The following is a 23,279-nucleotide window of genomic DNA, read 5'->3' as shown; positions in this document are numbered from 1 at the left end:
TTTTGTCTTGTCTTCACTTCTTCATTTAAAAAAATGTGTAGACCCTACACTGTAGAGTATCTTAAGGGCAGCTACGTGGTAAAGTGGATAGAATGTTGAGACTGGCGTCAGGAAGGCTTGAGATCAAACAAATTTGGCTTTAGACACTTTTTAACTGTGAGACCCCAGACAAGTCACTTAACTCTTTTTGCCTCAGTTTGCTCATCTGCAAAATGATCTGGAGAAGGAAATGGCAAACTAATCCAGTATCTTTGCCAAGAAAACCTCAAATTGGGTCATGAAGAGTCTGATATGACTAATTGTCCTGACAACAAGAGTATGTTAATATAGATTCTTTTTGGTCCATCTTTTTTGGTGATGATTTGTTGTTTGATTTGGCACAGTTTCTTACTGTTCTTGAGGTGGTTTTTAGAGGGATTTGGCTTTAGTTTGACCTTTTGATTATCTTTGTTTTCCCATAACCATATCTTATCCATAGCCCTGGTCCCTCTTGCTAAGTTCACTCCCTAGATAAAGTATGTGCTAGGTTGACCTCAGAATAACTGAAGAAAGAGTACCAGAGGGGAAAGCAGATAGGTGATATAAACTGAAAGTCCTTGAAGAGTGCAATGATCATAAGGTCAGGAGAGCAGGACATTTTCATAATTTTCTGTATCATCTTCATGGTCCCTATCCATGGACCTATTATCAGGTCTATGTGTCTTCACCTCAGAATACATCACTGAAGAGTCCTAGAAGAAGAAGAAAAATAGATGAGGACATGGAGAAGAAAGAGAAAGGGGACATAGGAAAGGAAGAGCAGGGAACATGACTCACCTTGTCCTCTGGAAGGGTCTCTGAGATGTCTGCTGTGGAGAGAAAAGGAACATTGAGTTGCACTCAATGATCTTCCCACATAGAGCCCATACCTGATATTCTATGTCCTAGTGCCAGAACCACTGCGCCCTCATTGTTTTCTTCTTCATTGCTTTTCCTTTCTCCCCTCTCTTTCTAAGTTCTAACCCAGATGGCTTTTTGTTTCATCTTGTCATTTAACTCTTGCCTTCTGCTGAATCTCTCTAAAACTCCATGGATCCATGAAGTTTTCCTCTAAAGTTCCACTCACACTGCCTTTTCTGTCTCTTTCCCCAACTCTCACCTAAGCAATGTCTGCAGAGTGGCTACTTTAGCTATTTGCTTCTTGTTTCTATGATCATGAGAACCTGAGAGAGGCTTCTCCTGGTTGCTAAGAATGTCTGTCATTGCTCTCTTAATGTAATCATCTCTAGTGGTCAGCAACTTTCTACAGCAGATGCCTACAAGGTTTGTAGTTCTTAGCTTGTCCATTGATTCTTCTTGGAGAGGGTCCCTTAATGAAAGGAAGGGAGAAATGTGTTCTCACTATGTGCATTAGAAATTGGACACTCAAGAGAAGTAGTCAGATCTCAAGGGACAGTAGTTTTACAGAGACAGAATCAGGAAGAGGAGTTACTCAGAGGTGTATCTATATCCCCTCCCAAAAGAGTCCAATGGAGGTGAATGGGAGAGAAGGTTAGGTTAATCTTCCACTACTATTCCATCTCAGAATGTGTCCAGTAATATGAACCTGGAAAGTAGCTAGTCACTAGCCACATGAGAGTATCATCTTCCTGCCACATTACCTAGGGACACTCTTGCAGCCTCACTCTTCTAATTGGACCTCTAGCCCTTAGCTTACGGTTATGCTAATTAGTGAGAGCTTACTATCTCTAGAAGACCACAGACACCCCCACAATACCATCTTCCTGCCCTCTTGGTGGCAATTGTCCCCCACTTCATTCTTCTCATTTTCTACCTCTCATACTTGGAACAGTAACGAAATCAATACTACTATTGCTTCTGAAAAGGGCACACCATTTGATTATCCTATAACTATGCTTATCATCCCTGTAGCTTTGCCTTTCCCTGACCACTGCACTCCTCCACCTCTCTCTCAAAATGAAAACCCCTTAAGGACAGGGACTGATCCTTTTTTTAATTTGTGTAACCAGGGCCATCCAATGGGTCATGCTCAGAGTCACCTTTCCTGGTTCTGGTTGGGCATGTGAGAAATTTGTCACCTTGTGGTAACTCAGTGTTAAAAGGACCATTACTTGCCACATGTGAGAGTTGGAAATTTTCTTTTGACTGACAACTCCTCATCTATTTGCCATTGTTATGGGGCAGGAAATAACTAAGGGATCATTCAGGGTTTGCTACACTATACATAAATGACCATTCTTCTTAGTGCTATATCACTGGATTTCTGGGAATAGACCACAAAATTCCCACATGGTCACCTGGATCCAGGAAAGCAACTCTGAGCATGTTCCAAGGAATGGCCCTCATTGTATTTGTATCCCCAACATTCAGCGAAGTATCTGACCCTTAGTAAGTGCTTAATAAATGCCTTTTTATTCATGTATCCATTCATTTACTAGCCCATTGTGGGTGACTATGCCTCCCAGCTCATTTGGTTTTGTGGTTTAGGACATAGGTAAGGAACAGATGGTATCAGGATAGTTAGTTGACTCTATGACCATACTCAAGTAGGCTTACTCCATGCAGCAAGGAAATGAAGCACTACAGTGACCAAGGATACATTTTCAGATGGTGCCATGTATTGAGGAATGTCTGGGAGGGTCTAGGGACTGACTGATTGAGGGGCTATAAAGAAGTTGAACTGCCAACAAAGGTGTGACATTCAGACCAAAGGGCAGTCCTCCCAGGAATGGTCACCATTCTAAGGACTATCAAAGAAGGAGCATTAAATCCTAAAGACAGCATCTGGTTTTGGAGATCTGTTGAACAGTCATTACTTATAAGGATCTTAGGTTCTAGAGGCAAAAGAGACCCTAGAGACAATCTAGTACAATCCTGTCATTTTATAGATGAGGAAACTGAGGCCCCTGGGGTTAAAGTGATTTATCCAAACTCACAGGTAATAAGTAAACCCTTAATTCAAATTCAGGTGTTCTGACTTCACATCCAGTCCTTTCCCCCCCACACTATGCTGTCTCTGCTAAGCCTCAGAAATAACCTCTCTTTAGTACACTCACTACATAATATTTTGGATTATAATTACCTGTGTTTGTGTCTCTTCCCTGTTCTCACCATCTTTCCCCTTATGAAGGCAAGGATTATGTATTATCTAAACTTTCTTTTTCTCCTATGGTGGGTGCTTAATGTTTGTTGAGATGAATTGAATTGATCCAGAGTCAGAATCTTGACTCTCTTTCCTTTTCTGTGTACTTTTTTCCTTAGTAGTGCCATTATTCCTATGCCTTCATCTATCAGCTTATACCTATAGCTCCCCAAAGTCTAATTCCATATTTCCAACTACTTGGCTGGAAATCTCCATCTGGATATTCCACTGAGACTTTAAATCCAATCTGTCTCAAATGCCCCTTTCCCAGTCTCCCCACCCCAACCACCCACTATTTCTAACTATTATTTCTGTTCATCAAATTGATATTATCATTGCTCCTGGAAAGAGTATGCCAATTGATGGCCTTGTAACTGCCCAGGCTAAAACTCCGTTCTCTGGCCACTGTTTCCCTAATATGTGCTATATCCCCCTTTCAGAAGGTAGGCTCTTTGATAGTAAGAACTGTCTTATTTTTTATTCGTTTCCCCAATGATTAGCACAGTGCCTGGCGCATAGCAAACACTTGATAAATACTTTTCATTCATTCATTCATCCATTTATTGTACAACAGCTTTCTTATTGGTCCATGCTTGAATCTTTGGAGTATTCTTTGACTCTCCTCTCTTCCTCATTGCCTTTCGCCCTCACCTCCCAATTGAATCACTTGACAAGTTTTATTAATTTCTACTCTTCAACCACCATCTGTGTCTCTTATGTCTTTGCTTGTTCTCTGTTCTTGTTCTTTCAGCTATGATACTAGTTTACCACATCATCACCCCTCACCTATTCTGTTCCAATAGCCTCATCATTGGTTTCCTTGACTTGTCTTTCTCATGCCCGTTCCATATTGTACAGTGCTACCAAATTAATTTTTTAAAGCATAGCTCTGATAATGTTACTTTCATACTTAGAATTTTTCATGATCTCATACTGTCTATATAGTCTAATGCAAACTTCTCAGTATGCCGTTCAAGACTCGCCACATTGTAATCCCAACTTATGTTCTCAGACTTATCTCCTACTATTGCCCAGTGCATCCATCAAGCAAGACAATTATTTATGCCCATAATATGCTCAGTAAATTCCTGGTTTTGCACCTTTGTTCTGCTTGTACCCTATTTCAAAAATCCCCTCCTTCCTCTTCTTGTCATTTTATCTTTATCATTGCTGACTGGTGAAACCCATGCTTTATTCAAGGTCACTGCTTAAATGCCACTCCCTCCATGAAACCTTCCATTATCTCCCCTAACTGGATTGGAACACTTCCTCCTTTGACCCCTCTATATACCTCTTTACTACCTTTCTACCTCTCTTCTAACACTTATACTGTTCTAACTTGATTTGTAATGATATTGTCTTATCTCCCTCCTAGATAGTGAGTTGCTTGAGGGAAAGAACCATGTGACTTTCTACACCACAGAGCACAAAGTTTACAGACTTTTGTTGTTGAGTCATTTCAGTTCTGTTTGACTCTTTGTGACTCCATTCAGGATTTTCTTGGCAGAGATATTAGAGTGGTTTACCATTTCCTTCTCTAGCTCATTTTCCAGATGAAAAAACTGAGGCAAACAGGATTAAGTGGCTTGCCCAAGGCCACATGACTTGTAAGTATCTGAGACCAGATTTAAACCTAGGGAGAAGAGTCTTCCTGGTTCCAAGTCCAGTGCTCTATCCCCTGTGCCACCTAGCTGCCCAAGATAAAACTCACTAAATAAGTGTGGAATAGAACTTGCATTTCTCTGCACTATGGACCACACTGTGGAATTATCTGTCTCCAACGATAGAATACAACAGAGAATACAAACTTTGCCAGGAGATTTTGATCAAAAGTTCACACCATAGGCTCTTAGAATCATGGAAGGGACCTAAGAGGTCATCTCATCCCAACCACTTTCTTATGCATGAATCCCTTCAGTCATCTCAACCCATAAGTGGTCATCCAGCCTTTGCTGAAATATCTCTAGTAATGGGAATTTATTGCCTTGCAAAGAAGACCAGTCTATTTTGAGTTGTTGTAATCTATGGAAACATGCCATAAACCCTAACAAAGATGTGATTCTGAATGGTAACCACTGACCAATGTCTTACCTCTGTTTGTTTTTCCCTGATTCATATCCCATACTTCAGAATAGATCACATCTTCAATGAATGGAGTCACTGCAAGAGAAGAAAAGGTTTCACTGGAGGTCCTGGCCATGGTTTCAAACCACTGAATCTTCTTCCTCTCCAACTCCTATCTAATTCATGATTCTAGAGGAGTCATAAGATCAAGAGCCAGAAGCAATTCAGAAGCCAGTTACACCACTTCCTTATCTTACACTTTTTAAACCCAAGCCCAAGGAGATTGTGACCTTGGTACAGACAGAAAATGGCAGGGGCAAGATTTGAATCCAGGTCCCCTGGCCTCAGATTTAATAATCTTTCCACTATTGATTTATCATGAGTGACTGGGCCTAAGCAGAGCCTCTCTGCCTCTGTTTCCCTCTGTCTCTATCTCAATCTTTCTCTGTCTTCCTCCACTCCATACCTCTTCTCTCTGTTTATTTCTGTTTCTGTCTCTGTCCCTCTGACCCCCTCTTTCCTTAGGAGACAGCTAGGTGACTCAATGGATAGGGTGCTGGGCCTGATGTTAGAAGGGCTTTAGTTCAGTTCTGGACTTAGACACTCACTAGATGTGTGACTCTGGCCAAGTCACTTAACTCTGCTTATTCCAGTTTCCTCAACTGTAAAGCGGGGATAATAGCCCCTACCTTGCATGGCTGTTGAATTTGTAAGAAGCCTTTAGAATAGTATTTGGCATATAGTTGGTGATGTGTGTATATCTATCTATCTATCTATATCTATCTATCTATCTATCTATCATCTACCTATCTATCTATCTATACATATATATATACATATACACACACACATATATACACATACGTATATACACATATATACATACTATATATGTATGTGTGTATATGTATATATCTATCTCTATCTCTATATGTTTATTTTCTTCCCCTTCCTGACTCCATGTGCCTACACTAGAATCCTGTTCCAACGGGAAAAGACTTTACCATTGTCATATATTGGCTGCAGCTCCACTGGGGGGATTGACTTTGAGTGGCCAGATTCTTGGGTGTCTGTGATAGGTTGGTCCCTGTGAGACACAGAAACACATTATATACCTTGGGACAATGACAACACTGAATGTGAATGACTGTCAGGAGGAGAACCCTGGGAGAAAGGAGGATGGGGTACGAAGAAGAGATCTGGACAGCTTATGAGGTGGTTTATGCGGAGCCTTACAGGAGAAACACCAGTCATGAATTAATAGCCCAAAGGGGAGCCTAAACTAGAGGATGAGGTATGGCAGCCTGGAGACAGGCCCCAGACAATGTACTTCTCTGGTCACTGATGTGGCGGCCACTCTGGTTGCCTGGGTGGCTCAATCAGCTATCCTTATTCTTATAAGTATGTGTGAAAAGAATTGATTGAACACTTTTTTTATGTCCTTGTTCTTAGACTGGGCAATCTGAAGAATGTGTTAGGCAAACTTGGTGCAAGCCATCTGAGGACTTATAAATAATCTTAGCCTAAGACTCTGAAATGAACAGAATTAGAGGACACATAGACAAATGTACATCATCAAACAAGTCTGTAAGTTAAATATTTAAACAAGCATAATATTAATGGCAGGTCTAAGTAGAGCAGTAAATGGATAGCCACAGTAATGAGTTAGGGCTATGGGCAGTGACCGTGTCCTGGGAATTGTTTTTGCCTATCCCAATGCACATAAAACAGAACCTGGACACATCCATCCCAAGAGACAAATGACAGTGACTAGACCTAGTTCCATGTCTTTGCAGTGTGGATGCCCAGATAATAAGAAAAACAGAAGAGGCAGAGACCTCACCTGGAAGGCTCAGGGACAAGACTTCCTCCTAAAAAAACAAAAGAGAGGAACAGCATATTAGCAGAGGAATGGAACAGTAGCTTCCTCCCTTCCTTCCTTCCTTCCTTCCTTCCTTCCTCCCTCTCTCCTTTCCTTCCTCCATCTCTCCCTTCCTTCATCTTTCCTTCCCTTCCCCCGCTTTACCTCACTTCCCCTTTTCCTCCTTTTCTTCTTTCCTTCTCTTTCCTTCTTTCCTTCCTTTCTTCCTTCCTCCCTTCTTCATTCCATCCTTCTCTCCTTTACTCCCTTCTTTTCTCCTTTCCTTCTTTCCCACCTCCTCCCTCTTTCCCTTCCTTCTTTCCTTCCTTCCCTCCCCCTTCCTCCCTCCCCCTTCCTCCCTCTTTCCCTTCTTTTCCTTTTTCCTTCCTTTCTTCCTTCTTCTCTTCTTAATTCCCTCCCTCTTTCCCTTTCTTCTGTCCCTCCCCTCCTTCCCTCCCTTCCTCCCTCTGTTCCTTCTTTCCTTCCTTCTTCCCTCTTTCCCTTCTTCTCTATCATCTTCTTCCCCCTTCCTTTCCTCCTTCCTTCCCTTATTCCACTTCTGAGAGTCCATGAATCTTTAGTCAGCGCTGATATGTCCTATTGTTGACTCACTGTGCTTTCACAAAGATATAGTGTAAATGAATAGCTTATGTTTAGAATGACAATTTTGTATTGTTTCATAGGCTTTAATCTTGTCTTTATAATAATTCTATAAATTCCCAGCGGACAAAGATTGACTATTATTCTTCCCAAGATCTGAAGTCTAATCTTGGCTGTGCCATTGGCCATGTATTCTGTTATCTTAGTTGTTGTTTCCCTTTTCTGCATCTCAGTTCTTTTATCTGAAAAATAAATTAGGTAAAACTAGATGATCTCTAAAATCATTTCTAGTTCTAAAACTCAATTTTTAAAAATTTTAGACCCCTCCTAGTGTCTACAACAGTCTAGGCACATAGCATTCACTCACTCAGTACATACTTGTTGAATTCAAAATCCATTCATGCGTACTTCATTTGACAAACATTGATAAACTACACACTGAAGATACAAATCTATAAAAAAATTATTTGTACCTGCCCTCAATAAGTTTACATTCTACTTGGGATAAGGAAATAGGACATACATGTAGATAACCATGTAAAAAGTAGAAAGTATTCTCTGATAAAGGAGAGATAAAGTACTCTAGGAAAAGTTGAGATGGAAGAGTTTACTTACAGCAGGAGGGAATCAAGTAAGGCTAACTGGAAGTGGCATCTGAACTGAGCCTTCAAGTAGGAGAGAGATTTTAAAAGGAGCTGGGCAACAAGGAAAGCCAGGGATGAACACCCCCTAACAAGGACTGATTCCAAAAAGAATAATGTGGGGTAGCTAGGTGGCACAGTGGATAGAGCACCGGCCCTGGAGTCAGGAGGACCTGACTCCAAATCTACTCTCAGACACTTGACACTTACTAGCTGTGTGACCCTGGGCAAGTCACTTAACCCCATTGCCTAGCGGAAAAAAAAGAGAGAGAATAAGGTAGAAGAGATGGGATCTGGAGAGTTGCACTATATGATCATGTGAGGAAATCCAAGAGTCAGAGTGATAAAGAATGATGGAAAGCATTTGGATGAAGACTAAATGGAGGAACAAAGAGAAGCAGGCTATTCTGATTAGAGTGTACTACAGACCACTTGGAAATAAACAGAAGACAGATTAGTTAAGGAAATATATCATTAGCCTGGCACAGAGACATGCCATAGGTCATCTGTCACAAGCTTTCTTTCTTGATTAAATACATCAAATCACTTCAACATTATTCCTCATTATTTCTTCCTTTTTCCAGTCTCAAAGAAATAAGTGATCTTTCTTGCCAACACCCACTCCTCTACTTGTGCCTTTGATCTGATCTCATCATATCTCTTCTAGAAGCTTGTCTCTTTGCTCACTCCCTCTACCCAAATTGCAGTCTCTTTACATCCAGTGGCCCCTACCTAATTGCTTAAAAACATATCCATAGCTCATCCTTCTTAACAACAAAACCAAACCAAACCTTCACTTTACCATTTTTTTCATGCTACAGTCCTGTGTCTCTTCCTTTCACAGCCAGATTCCTACACCAAGCTTTCTGTGCTTCTTGTACCTACCTTCTTACCTTCTACTCATTTCTCAATGTCTTGCTATCTGACTTTCATTCTTACCATGAAATTGAAATTTCTTTCTACGAGGACACCCAAAGATCTTTTTGTCACTAAACCCACTGGCCTTTTTTTTTTCCAGTCCTCATACTATTTGAACTCTCTGCATTTGACAGTGTTGATCACCCATCCTTCTGGGGTTTTGTGACACCAATCTTTCATGGATCATTCCTGCCTGTCTGAAGGATCCTTCCCAGTCTGCTTGTAGGATCATTTCCAATTTCCACCACCTCTACCTCTATGGGCTCTGTCCTGAGCTCTCTCTTTGTCTTTCACTACATTGTTTTTCTTCATGACTTCATCAACTTCCACAAATTCAACTAACATCTCTAGGAAGATAACTTCCAATTTATCTCTCTTCTGAGTTTGAGTCTTGTACCTCTAATTGCCTGCTGTATATATCCTCCTGGATCCCCCATATACATCTCAAATTTGAGATGTGAAAAATAGAGCTCAGTATCCTTCCCTCCTTCCTCCTAACTTTCCTACATTCATTGAGGGTACCACTATTCTTCCACTCACCCAGGGTCACAGCTAAGGAGTCATACTTGATTCTTCACCCTCCTTCCCTCCTCATATACAGGCAGTTGCCAAATTTGTTGATTCTCTATCCTCTATACCTCTCACATTCACTTCTTTCTTATCATTCACATTAGAACCAACATGGTTCAAACACTCATTACTTCTTACCCGGGTTATTAAAATAAACTCCTAATCCCCCTCCCCCTGCCCTTCATCTAATTTCTCTCCTCTCCAGTCTTTCCTACTATCACTGCCAAATTGAAATTCCTAAAGCTCAAGTCTGACCATGTCATTCCCCTGCTAAAGAAGCTTCATTAGCACCATTGATTGAGAGGCTCTGATGCAATTGTTCTTAGAAGACCAATCACAAAGTGCATTGCAGTCTTCAGGCCCGGGACTCTGCCGAGGGATGCAGTGCCATTAATTCATGCCTTACTGTTCTCATGTCAGTCACCTTTCAGCATTTGTTGCTTAACTTGTTTAAAGTATACGTCTCAAATTTTTGAGATTTTTAGTGGTATAGTCATTATATTTCAAACTGTAGAGAATGTACCTTTTACTTTTTAAAATGGCATATTAAAAAGCTAGCAAGAAACCAGTGAAGACCATAGTGCATTATTTATTATGTAACTCGTGTGTGTGTGTGTGTATGTGTGTATCCAGATATAAATATATATGTGTGTATATATGTATATATCCTGTCTTTTTCCTATTCATTTCTGCTTTTAATATACTTGTATAACTTATTGTTACTGTTGTTTTTCTATTAATCTTTTGTGAACTTTCTAATTATGTAACAAAGTATACATAGTCTTCTTTTGATTTATTTTTAATTGCAGTATTATTTATTGCTTTCTTTCAGTAAAGCACTGATGGTTTTTGCAATGCCAAAACCTCCCCCCCAAAACGAAAAAATCTTCATAGTGCCCTATTGCCTCCAAGATCAAATATAATTTGCTTTTGGTTCTTTGTTCTTAATTTTTTGCTTATTAGAATGTTTGTCAGTAGTTGTTGCATTCATAATAAAGAAAAAATGAAAAAGAAATTAATTTTACAAATACAAGCTGTACTAGGTATTGTTCCATAGCAGTTTATCTAGGAAAAGTTTTGGGGGTCTTTGTGGATTTCAAGCTCATTCTGAGGCAACAGTGGTAAAGGGAAGCTAAAGATATAAATGTGATCTTGGGGTAAATTAGAGAGGGGCACAATTTTTAGGAAAAAGGAGACAACATTCCCTCTGTCTTTTGCCCTGGGTTAGCCGTAGCCCAGTTTGGGGCACCACAGTTTAGGAAAAACATCAATAAGCTAGAGGTAGTCCAGAGAACAGCATCCAGAATGGTGAAGCAAGCCAAGACCAAACAAAAGGAAGATCAGTTGACAGGACTAGAGATGTTTATCTTAGAGAGGATATTATAGCCACCTTAAAATACTGAATAGCTATTACCTGGAAGAGGGATTAGCCTTGTTTTGTTGGACTTTACAAGGAAGAATCAGTAGCAATGGGTAGAAGCAGATTTAGGTTCAAGTCAAGAAAATCTTTCTCATAAACTGAGCTATTCCAAAGTGCCTTGGACTGCCTCAGGAGGTAGCTGATTTCCCAAGCAAAGGTTGGATGTCACTTACTGAGTATGTTGTGATGGAGACTTTTTTTCATCAGTGGTGAGTTGGACCAGATGGATGTGAAGGTCTCTTCCAACTCTGATACTATGTGATTTTGCAGTATTAGTGCTACACCCACAAGCCTTCTGTGACAATCAGAGGACTTTCTTATTGGCTGAGGTTGAGCCTGGGAGTATCAGCTTGGCCAATAAGCTTGATCCATTAGCCCTTCCCCATCATATCTTCAGTTTCAGAGTAGGCTAGAAAATATTTTAGGGAAAAGTTCCCAGCCTTAATCATTTTGCTGGCAGAGTAAGTTAAGAAATAATTTTTAAAACCTTGATTTAATGTTTCAGACTTTAAAAATGCTTTTCTATCCATCACCTCATTTATTGTCCCACAAAACAAAAACAAAAACAAACAAACGAACAAACAAAAAAAGCTGTTAGGCAGGTATGACAGAGTGGGTACTACTTTCCCTTTTAACCAAAGAGGAAAAAAACCTGAGAAACTGAGACTCAAAGAGATTAAGTAAATCATTTAATATCGTATAAACTAATTAATTAATAACACATTAAATTAATAACATTTAGTCCTCAGACAATGACTCCTTTAACTACATTACTCTATGGTTTTCAGGTATTCTATCTTTTAAAATATTAATTACTAATTGTGATAATTACTTATTGCATAAGTACTACTTATATTTATAATCATAAAATGATTGATATGTACAGAGAGATTTAAGATTTTCAATGTACTTTGCATCATACATTGTCTATCTTGATCCTTATGCAAACCTTGTGAGGTTAATATTATAGGCATTGTTATATCCATTTTGCAGGTTTTAGAAACTGAATCTGTGAAGTAGTTTCTAAGAGTTGTTGAAATGCCATGAGGAAGCATGGTGCAGTGGGAAGAATGATGAATTTGGAGTCAAAGGAACTGAATTTGAATTTCAGCTCTGCTACTTAGTATCTATGGAATTTTGGGCAAATCACTTAACTGATCTAGGTCTACTCATCCTGTGCAATGCACTTATTCTTATTCAAACTGAAAAGGAGTCAGGGTGGGGGGAAGCAGGTCTCTTACTCACCACTTATTGCCTTATAATGCAGAGCCTTATAATGCAGTGCATCTACTGATGGGATGGTGGGACCTGGACCCCAAAAAGCCCTAAGACCATGTCTTTGAAAGTAACCCAGCACCTCCTTCACACACACACACACACACACACACACACACACACACACACCGTGAGAAAATTCCTGGCTGCCCTAAGGACTGTTTTGACACGGGATCCCCAACGTCCAAACCTCTGACAACTCTCTCAGTGTCTGGTATCAACAAAGTTATCTTTGCAGACTCCCTGCATTTTCTTTTCTTTTTTTTTAATTTTAGGCAATTGGGGTTAAATGACTTGCCCAGGGTCACACAGCTAGTGTCAAGTGTTTGGTCTGAGGCTGGATTTGAACTCGGGTCCTCCTGACTTCAGAGCCCATGCTCTATTCACTGCCACCTCCCTGCCCCTCTCTGCTTTTTCCCAGAACATCTGGATCCCTTAATTACCTAATTAGCATCCTTAACATTCCTTTCCCTGCCCCTTTTCTCTATAAGCTTTAGATTCACCCCCATTAAGCTGCAACTTCCCCAAAGGAACTTCGCCCACTACTATTGGCATTACAATAAACTGCCTCTTAACTAAAGAGAAGGGTTGAGTGTGTGAATTCATTCCAGGCAATTCTGCCTTTGCATTCTCTGGGTCTCAGCAGTCCCAAACCTCTTCATTACTATACCATACAATGATCTGGGAGGAAAGGGTGGATATACTGAGGACAGGAAGTTGGATTTTATCAATGGCACCTTCCAAGATACTGTTTTGGGTGCCGAGGTAGTGTTTGTATTCTAACTACCCAACTCCACTCCTCACATTGAAGACTTTCCATTTTCTCAACAGTATGCTTCTCACCCTGGAAATTCCTCTCTTATGAGCGGTGGAATCCTGGACCCAACCATTGTATAATAAGTTGTCCTGGCCATATTTACTCACCTGATTCTCAGCTCCACTCTTCACTCTCCAAACTTTTCTACTTCCTCACCAGCAGCCTTACCCCTGTGCAGGTACCATTTCCCTCCTCTTTCCAGATGCCTTTTATGTATTACCTTCCTTCATTAGAATGCACACACCTTAAGGGTAGAGATTGCCCCCTCCTTTTTCCTTTTTTTGCTTGTTTACATTCCCAGGGTTTAATAATTTTCTATCTATCTATCTATCTATCTATCTATCTATCTATCTATCTATCTATCTATCCTATCTGTCTGTCATCTTTCTACCCTTCTATCTATGGAGCACACACTTAGTTCAGCAGGTAACTTGTACAAGGGAAGATGGAACAGAATGAAAAAATGTTGGAGAGTGAAGATAGATGTGGTAACATTGCTAATTAGTTAATTAGGGATCCCTTGGGCTCCCCTTGGATCAAAACCCAGTCTTCCAGTGGATCCCAGTTTCTACTTTAAAGACCATTGTTCCAGTGAATCGGCCTTGAAATTAAACGGTTTTCATTGTCTTAACAGAAAGTAATCATAGGGATTACAAACCTGACTTCTTCTTGAGCTTGAAGTAAACCAGAAGGGCAACAGCAGCAAGACCCAAGATGCTGAGCAAAGCCGCAGTGACTCCTATGATGAGTAGGCTCCTTTCTGCTGGGTCTAGGGAAGAAAGAGAGCAATCCGAACATGAGTTCTAGAGTGTAAGGACGTAAACTTCTTCCAAATACTGTTGTTAAATATCCATTCCCAGAAAGCACTGACTTGTGGGCCAACATGACAGGAGATGGCATTTTTGTTTCTGTTTTTTACCATCTCGTGGGGATTTTGGAATGGATCCCAGAACTTCTAACCTACCCAAGACAGAGAGTTCCAGCGTCTCACTGAACTGGCTACTGAAGCTGTTGTTGACCTCACAGGAATAATTCCCAGAATGCTCAGTTGTCACAGAGAGGTTAAAGAATGCTGCATCTCCAAATGGGGCCAAGATTGTCTTCAAGACTAAACCCTTATGATAAAACTGATAAAAGACTGGAGCAGAACCTTTGAGGACTTCACATCGAAACTCCAACACTTCCCCCACAACAGCTTGCATCCCAACTGCACTGAGGGTGAGAAAAGGACGAGACACTGGAACTGAGGGAGATAATGAAACATATCAGAGGGTGGTTCTAGTCTTGAAATATGCCCATGAACCCCATAGCTGAAGGATGTCAATCACAAACATTTCTCCATAGAAATTTCTGGCTTCCATAGTCCCCAAATTCTAGATCTTATGCTGGGACATTTCCTATTGACAATTTTGTTTTTACCATCAGTGACTTCAATAAAAGAATAGATGATATGTTAATCAAAACTGCAGGTGACTGAAAGCTAGGAGAGCTAGCTAATCCCAATGACAGTGTCAGGATCCAAAAAATTTCACGAACTTTGAATGTTGGGTTGAATGAGATGAAATTTAATAGAGATGAATTTAAATTTTACACTTAGGTTAAAAAAAAAAGTCAGTTTCAGAAATGGAAGACAGAGGAAGCATGGTGAGGGATCATTTCAACTGAAAAGAATACAGGGATTGTAGTGGACCACAGGCTCAATATGAATCAATAGTTTGATGTAGTCTGCAAGAGAGTTCATTTGATGTTGGACTGCATTAAGAAAAGTATCATGTATAAGGCTAGAGAGATGCTAGTTCCACTATTCTCTCCATGATGAGTCCACATCTGGAGTATTGGATTCATTTCTGTGCATGACATGCAACATAGGACATTGATAATCTGGAAAGAGTCCATAGGAAGGATGGTGAAGGACTTCAAGATAATCTTATTTATGGAATAATTGAAGGAACTAAGGGTGTTTAACCCAGAGAAGACAAGGCTTAGCTTGACATGATAATAGTTCAAGCATTTAAAGGACTATCTCTGGAAGAGACATTATTTGCATTAATTTTGTTTTGTTGCCTCCAGAAGGTAGAAACGTTTGTAGAGGGAAAGGGAAGTTGCAACATGTCAAATTTAGGTTTGATATAAGGGAGATCGTTCCAATGAGAGTCATCCAAAAGTGGAATGGGCTCTCTTAGGAGGCAGTAGTTTCTTCTTCATTGACGACCTCTAAGCAGTCTGAATGAACATTTATCAAATAATGTTACAGCTGCTTTTCTTGTTCCAATATTGGTAGGAACAGATGGTCTCTGAGGTCCTGTCCAACTCTGAGATTCTGTGATTTTGTGATTCTCTAATTTCTAGCTAATGTTTTTTCTGGATCTCTACCCAGACACTAGGGGCAGCTAAATGGTATAGTGGAAAGAGCACTGGGTTTCAAATCAAAGAGACTCATCTTCCTGAATTCAAATCTGGCCTCAGACACTTACTAGCTGTGTGACCCTGGGCAAGTCACTGAACCCTATTTGCCTCAGTTTCTTATGTAAAATGAGCTAGAGGAGGAAATGGCAAACCATTCCAGTATTGTTGCCAAGAAAACCCAAAATGGGGTCATAAAGAGTCAGACACAACTGAAGTGACTGAACAACAACAATAACAACAAAACAACACCCATGTACTGATTCTCAAATTCTCTCTCAGTGACTTCTCATATCTCCTCTACAGCTCTGGTCTTTGTGAGCCCCTTAGAACCTCCTTAAAACCCCATGAGGACTCTCCCACATGGACATTGGTGGGGTGAGATATGGGGGAGTAGAACTCACTCATCACAGTGATAACCACTGTCCTGCTGAATATGGTGTTGATGTTATTGTCGGCGGCACACTGATAACTCCCTTCATCACTCTTCTTTATAGTAGAGAACATAAACTCTTCCTTCAATGAAGACTGTGTCTTCTTTCTTAGACAATCTTTGGTGGCATTTTTGTGCCAGCAAAATGTAATATTTCCTGTGCCTTCAGCTACTGAGCAGGTGAGGACCAGTTTCTCTCCTTCAATCACCTGTGTCCTTGGGGGTTGGATCTCCAGGAGGATGCCAGAGACAGGGATTCCTGGGTGAACACAAGGTGACACATGAAGATCCTGGATGTAGGAGACTTTAGGGATAGCAAGGGAAACTGGAATCACCTTGCATAAGACCAGATCATGTGGACTTGATGAAACAGAGTGACGAGAGAGGAAACAAAGATCGCTATAGATTAGAACTGGAGAAAGGGGAAAATTCTGAATATATTCCTGGGAAGAGGGCAGTGAGATCCAGTCTATTCCCTTATTCAAGCTCCAACCACTCCACAAAGACTTCATTGACTCCACCAGATTGATTTCTCTTAGTCACTGCCTCTGTCTCCCTCTCCATCCCCCAGCCCCATCTCTTCTTTTTCAGAGTAAAGGTCATATATTTCAGGATTAAATTATATGATTGTTGCCTGTATCTCTCAGATGCTTTTAGGTGGGAGATATGTCTGAATCTTTTGTATTATTCCCAGAACAGAATATAGTGCTAGGCACTTAGTAAATGTTTAATAAAATATTCTCTGTTTCAGGCAGTTAGGTGGTACAGTGGATAGAGAGCTGAGATTAGAATCAGGACGCTACCTCTATGGCCCTAGGTAAGTTGCTTAACTCCTGTCTGTTTCAGTTTCCTCAGCTGTAAAATGTGGATCATAATAACACCTATCCCACAGGATTGTTATGAGTTTCAAATCAGATAATATTACTAAAGTGCTTAGCGCACTGCCTGGCACATAGTAGGTACTTTGTAAATGCTTGCTTCCTTTCTGTTGGTTTGTTGATTTGATGGTTTAAAAAGAAAAGTAGTTTTATAGAAGTGGAAACATTGTTAGCACTGAAATTCAAGTTGTCTCTTACTGATGTCCCACTGGAGAAAGGGTGGAACCCTAGGAACTCTGGTTGGCTCTCCCTGATACAACTCCCATTCTCAAACAGACAAAGAAAGGACATTAGCAATGAAACCCAAAATGGTGACATTGCCCTTCCTTCCACCTCTCAATCCCAGCCCTGCATCACTGACACTCACTTTTCACACTGATCTTCATGTGGTCACTCTGTTTCTGAATATTCTGAGTCACTGCTTTTGTCTCACACCAGTATGACCCTGAGTCTTCCCTCCAGATGGCTGGGATCTGGAGCTCCTGAGACTCCTTCCAGCCTGATACAATGACTCTGTCATCTCTGAAGAAGGAGAAGTGCAGCTTGGTGTCTGACCTCTGTGGAGGGAGCTGGGTCTCACAACTCAGGGTCACTGGGGTCCCCTCGATGGGCTGGGAGGTTGTGGTTTTCAGCTTAGGGGGTGGAAACAATTCTAGAGAGAGGAGGCAAACACAGTGCCCAGGACAGTGAGTGTCAGAGCTCCTGGGGTGACATGTCTTGTGTTTCCAGCTGAACGGATGAAGAGACAACAGATGACTCCATCTCATTTCCTTACTATGCTCCATCCATGAGCTCCCCTCACCTCTCCCCCAAGACTGAAGCTCTTACCTTGGACGTGGAGCTTTACCTCTTCTGACGTGTACTGATACCATCTGTTCTTCGTGGCCTTGCAATAATACAGACCACTGTGATCTGAATTTACATGAGAGATTGAGAGCACTGAATTTTCTCTGACAGAACGAAGGGCCTTTTTATCTTTAAAATATGAAATATCTGTGAATTTTACATCATTCCGTCCTTGGCATCTCAGGAGCAATTCATCTCCTTCAAACACATAGTATGGAATTTGAAGAACCAGCTCATCTGTAAGATAGAATAGAGGACTCAGTTTACCTTTTACTGGCCCTTCCTCTTTCTGACCATCTCTAAAAAGAAAAGGCCCATAGATTACCTGTTATATATTGAAGGGTTCTGGTTTCACCCTCTTTGTTTCCTCACACAACCCATCTATATAACCAGTTTCTCTCACTCTAGGATGACCTTTTTTCCAGATGACATCATATTGGATAAATTCCCTTATTCATCTCTGTATCTAGAAAGGGAATTTCATTGACTCAAGCTCATACCCAAACTAAGACACTTACTACCTGTGTGGCCCTGGGTAAATCACTTATCGTTGTCTGCCTCAGTTTCCCCATCTACAAAATGGGAATACTAATAACACCGACCTCCCAGGGTTGTTGTGAGGAATAGACTTTGGATCTTATTGCCCTCTTCCCAGGAGTATATTCAGAATTTTCCCCTTTCTCCAGTTCTAATCTGTAGTGATCTTTGTTTCCTCTCTCGTCACTCTGTTTCATCAAGTCCACATGCTCTGGTCCTATGCAAGGTGATTCCAGTTTCCCTTGCTATCCCTAAAGTCTCCTACATCCAGGATCTTCATGTATCACCCATGAATCCCTGTCTCTGGTATCCTCCTGGAGACCCAGCCCGCAAGGACACAGGTTATAAAACACTTTGTAAGCCTTAAAGTGCTATACACATGCTAGTTATTATTGTTATCACTACTATACTTCTACCTACAGTTAAGAGTAGTCCGTATCTGCCTGGTCACCTGAGGATATCCATTACCTACATGGTCTGAGGAGAGCAGAATGGCTCCCCAGCTCTAACTCCTCTCTTAATGTCATGGTGTGTACAATGTTAAAATCCCTAAGGTCATCTCCACCTTTTTCATTTCTTCCTCCCTGTAGGAAGTTGCACTTCAAAGTTATTTTCTAAGAATGTGATTTCTTAGGCTGTACTCCATTGTTTACTCACTATTAGAAAATATCAGGTGCACAGGATCACTAATGGATGAGTCCATTTCACATCTGTACTCTCCAGCTTTTGTGACTTCAAGAGGATTTGAACTCTTCTGCCATTCATTCTCGTAGAACCACCACAATTTCTTTGGATCTAACAAATGGGGTCCATTGCAGGTCAGAGTCACCTTCTCCCCTTTGAAAACAGGGGTCCATGGAGGACTTGGTATTACCACAACTTTCTTTGCAGCAGCTGTACAAAGAAGATAAAGAAAGAAGGTCTAAGATTTTAGTGTCTGAAGCCCCCTTCTTGAAATGTGTGATGGGGAAGAAATAGAAGAGTGTTGGCCCCATCCCATTTTGAGCTGGAGTCCAATAGCTTGTGGTTTAATTATGGTTGTAAATGCCTTTCTCTCCCTCTATTCCTCTTTTCACCCCACTTCCTCTCCCCACACCTGTGTCATTATAGAAATCAAGGACCTCCTAATGCCAGATCAATTGATCAGCAGACCTTCCTCACAGAGTTATTATGAGGATCAAATGAGATAACATATGTATAGGACTTTGCAAATTTTAAAATACTCTATAAAAATTATTATTGTTATTGATGAAGATGATGGTCCTAGATGGCACAGTGGATAGAGCGCTAGCCTTGGAGTCAGGAGGACCTGAGTTCAAATCTGGCCTCAGACACTTGAAATTTACTGGCTATGTGACCCTGGGTGAGTCACTTAACCCCATTGCCTAGCCGCCCCCACCAAAAAAAAGATGATGGTAAAAGCACTGACTACGTGTCAGGCTCAGATTCTAGCCCTGGCTTGTCATAACAGAAGTAGGGGAAAAAACCAGTCCCTGTAAGCCATTGTATAGGAAGAGGGGGTCCAGGTTAGTCCTGCTTGAAGCACAGGGAGCCACAGCAGAATAGAACACCAATTCCATGCCTAGGTGTCACACTAGGGACCCAGATAGGAGGGCTGAGTCTACTCTAATATCCATCATCTGACTTGGGCCTGTGTGGGACACTGAAGGGGATGAAACCAATTCCTAATTGAGGTCTGGGAAAGGAAAAGGAGATGAACTAATTGAGACCAGTGCCCCGAGTTGGCCATGAAAAGAAATTGAGACAGAAACCAGGGGTTGAGCCAGAGGGTGGAACTTAGTACCAATGACTTCATGAAGAATAGTAATGACAGTGGCATCCAGAGACAGAACTAAACAAGGTCTATCCAACCAAATGGAAAGAAACCAAGAAATTGAGCCAAGAAATTATACTGAAAACATGAGTAAGTGGATGAAAATACTGAGAATGATGAAGAAATGTAATGGATTAAGAAAAGTCTGAAAGGTAAAACTAGAAGACAAGAGTAAGTCTATAACTATAAGCTCAGTTCCAAAGGGGGGAAAATTACTTATCCAGAAGAACTATAAGAATAGCTGGAAAAAATTAAGAGATTAAAAGTGAAATAATAAATTAAAACTCTGAGTCTAGAGGAAAAAGATGAAAGAATAATAAGTAGTTTAGAAGAGAAGGCAGAATCCTCCCTCAAGTAGTGTATTTGTAAAAAAAAAATGACTGGAGTAAACAGAAGTTAATAACTTCATGGACAGCAAGAAATATTAGAATAATCAAAAGATTGGGGGGGGGGAGAAGAAAATAATAAGGTATCTACTATCAAAAGCAACTGACCTAGCAACTAGTCTAGGAGAGATCATTTAAGAATCATCAGAATCCCTTAAAACTATGAGCAAACAAACAGAAAACCTTGGGCATCATATTTAAAAAAAAAAACAAAACACAACAAAACACAAAAGTAAACTACTAGATCTTTTGGAATCAGAAATGTGAAAATAGAATTCATCAATCAAAAAGTACCCAAGAATGTAATAGCCAAAATCAAGTGCTTCCAAGTGAAAGAAAAAAAATACTGTAGAGTAGCTAGAAAGTTCAAGTATGAAGGAGCCACATTCAAGATTGCACACAATGACTTTGAGCTGTCATCTCACACCTATCAGAATGGCTAAAATGATTGAAGGGGAAATTACAAATGTTGGAGGGGATGTGGAAAAATTGGGACACTAATACAATATTGGTGGAACTGTGAACTGTTCCAACCATTTTGGAGAGCAATCTGGAATTATGCCCAAAGAGTTATAAAATTGTGTATACCTTTTAACTCATTGATATTACTGTTGGTCTGTTTCCTAAAGTGATCAGAAAAAAGGACAAGAACCTATATGTTTTAAAATATTTATAGCAACTCTCTTTGTGGTGGTAAAAAACTGAAAATTGCAAGAATGCCCATAAATTGGGGAATGGATAAACAATTTGTGGTATATGATTGTGATGGGCTGCTACTGTGCTGTAAGCACAGGTTGAGTTTAGGGAAAAAAAAAACATGGAAAGAATTGCATGAAATAGTGAAGAGAAAATGAACAGAAACAAGAGAATATTGTATACAGTAACAGCAATATTGTTTGAAGAATAACTGTGAATGATTAAGTTATTCTAAGTACTATAAATATTCTGATCAACTACAAAAGTCCTATGAAGGAAGATGCTATCCACCTCCAGGGAAAGAAGTGGTAAATAGAAGTATGCACAGTATGGTTTTACGTATGTATGTATGTATATATCTCTCTATCTATCTTAAATAGTGGCCTTCTCTAGTGTGGGTTGGGAAGGGAGGGAGGGAAACAGTTTGGAACTTAAAATGGAACAAGAAAATTAAATTAAATTTTTTAAGAAGGAAGCAAAAAAAAAAAGATTGCACATAATTATGATGTATTTTCTCTGAAAGAGAGGATATCTTAGAATATGCTATACTGAAAAGCAAAAGATACAGACTTTCAATCAAGTACAACTTACTTTGAAAAAAAATGAGTTTATACCATAAGGAAAATGTGCTTTTAAATAGAATAGAAAACTTTCAAACATTCTTGGGGAGGAGGCATAAAACACAACTGAAAAGAAACTTTGAAATGCAAACAAGAATTGAATAGGATATTTGAAATGGAAACACATTAGTAAAGAGAATCTGAGAAAATTAAGTCCATTTGAGCATGAAGTGTTTACTTTCTAATGGGAAAAAAGAAAGGTGTTCCTTTAGAATCTAATTGTCTTCAAGGATCACCAAAACACAGGACTTGGGTGTGGTTTTCTTGACCAGCAGGCCAAATCTGGTCTGCCACTTGTTTTTATATAGTTAGTGAGCTTGGAATGATTTTTCTATTTTTAAATGGTTGGAAAAAAATCAAAGGAAGAATAATAGTTCATGAGACTTGAAAATTCCATGAATTTCAAGTTTCAGAGCCTATAGATAAAGTTTTATTGGAAAACAGGCATACTTATTCATCTATATGTTTTCTATGGCTGCTTTCTGGCTACAATGGCAGCTGAGTAGTTGTAACAGAGACCATATATGAAATGCTTACTGCTTTCTGTTGCTAATGAGCACACTACAAATTAAAGTGATTGAGTTATAACTCAACAGCATTTTGAGTGTCACATGTATCATAGTGTGATATTTATTTATTTTTTGTTACCAGTACATACCCACTATGTCAAAGCAAGAAAGGAAGAGAAAAAACATTATTATGATTTTTTCTTAAAGTATAAGATCAAGATTGAACATTTTCTGAATGAGGAGACCAGCCCATAACCACTATTATCAAACACTGAATAAATAGTTTTGGAATTAGCTTTTGCTGCAGACTTAATAATGTTTCTTAATGAATTCAACCTAAAACTACAAGGCAAAACCATACTTATTCATGAAATTTATGCAGCAGCAAAGTCAATTCAAGGACAACTAACTTTGTTTAAATCACAAGTAATGTCAAATAGCTTTATATACTTCTTGTGCTCTCAAAAGTTAAAACAAGAAGTTAGAACTCTATTTCCATACAAGTTTGTAGCAGACATATTTTCCAAGCTCAAATTATAATTCCAGCAGCATTTTTTGGACCTTGAAAAGAACATAAGAAATTTCTAGTTTTCAAAATTCATTTTTCTGTGAAACTGAGGAGTTTTCATGTGAACTACAATTGGAAGTGGTTAACTGTGCTCACAGTTTGTTGTCTATCTGTATAGTCTGTCATACACACACTTGCATGTGTGCACACATGCATGCATGTATATGTGTATACATACATACATACATACTGATTGAAAAACTCTATGAAGTATCCATTCAGATGTGTGTTGAAATCTTCATTCACTTAATCTTTTCATTA

The 23,279-nt window shown here is 39.8% G+C and overlaps 1 protein-coding gene across 1 annotated transcript in view; it reads right to left on the bottom strand.

Moving 5' to 3' along the window:
• LOC114049435 overlaps nucleotides 1–23,279 on the bottom strand; it is a 167,094-nt gene that overhangs the window by 131,437 nt on the left and 12,378 nt on the right. Inside the window, exons 3-13 of the mRNA XM_027870695.1 lie at nucleotides 19,063–19,299; nucleotides 17,851–18,105; nucleotides 17,390–17,674; nucleotides 16,116–16,403; nucleotides 14,273–14,551; nucleotides 13,967–14,077; nucleotides 7,050–7,077; nucleotides 6,211–6,293; nucleotides 5,234–5,302; nucleotides 817–848; nucleotides 624–731 (exon numbers count right to left, since the gene is read on the bottom strand). Coding sequence (XP_027726496.1) covers nucleotides 624–731; nucleotides 817–848; nucleotides 5,234–5,302; nucleotides 6,211–6,293; nucleotides 7,050–7,077; nucleotides 13,967–14,077; nucleotides 14,273–14,551; nucleotides 16,116–16,403; nucleotides 17,390–17,674; nucleotides 17,851–18,105; nucleotides 19,063–19,299 — 1,775 coding nt within the window. The remainder of the gene's footprint in view (nucleotides 1–623; nucleotides 732–816; nucleotides 849–5,233; nucleotides 5,303–6,210; nucleotides 6,294–7,049; nucleotides 7,078–13,966; nucleotides 14,078–14,272; nucleotides 14,552–16,115; nucleotides 16,404–17,389; nucleotides 17,675–17,850; nucleotides 18,106–19,062; nucleotides 19,300–23,279) is intronic.

The sequence above is a fragment of the Vombatus ursinus genome, unplaced genomic scaffold (assembly GCF_900497805.2).
Source record: "Vombatus ursinus unplaced genomic scaffold, bare-nosed wombat genome assembly UNPS02014798.1, whole genome shotgun sequence".
In the NCBI taxonomy this organism is placed as follows: Eukaryota; Metazoa; Chordata; class Mammalia; order Diprotodontia; family Vombatidae; genus Vombatus; species Vombatus ursinus.
This window is presented reverse-complemented; position numbering and strand designations above follow the sequence as displayed.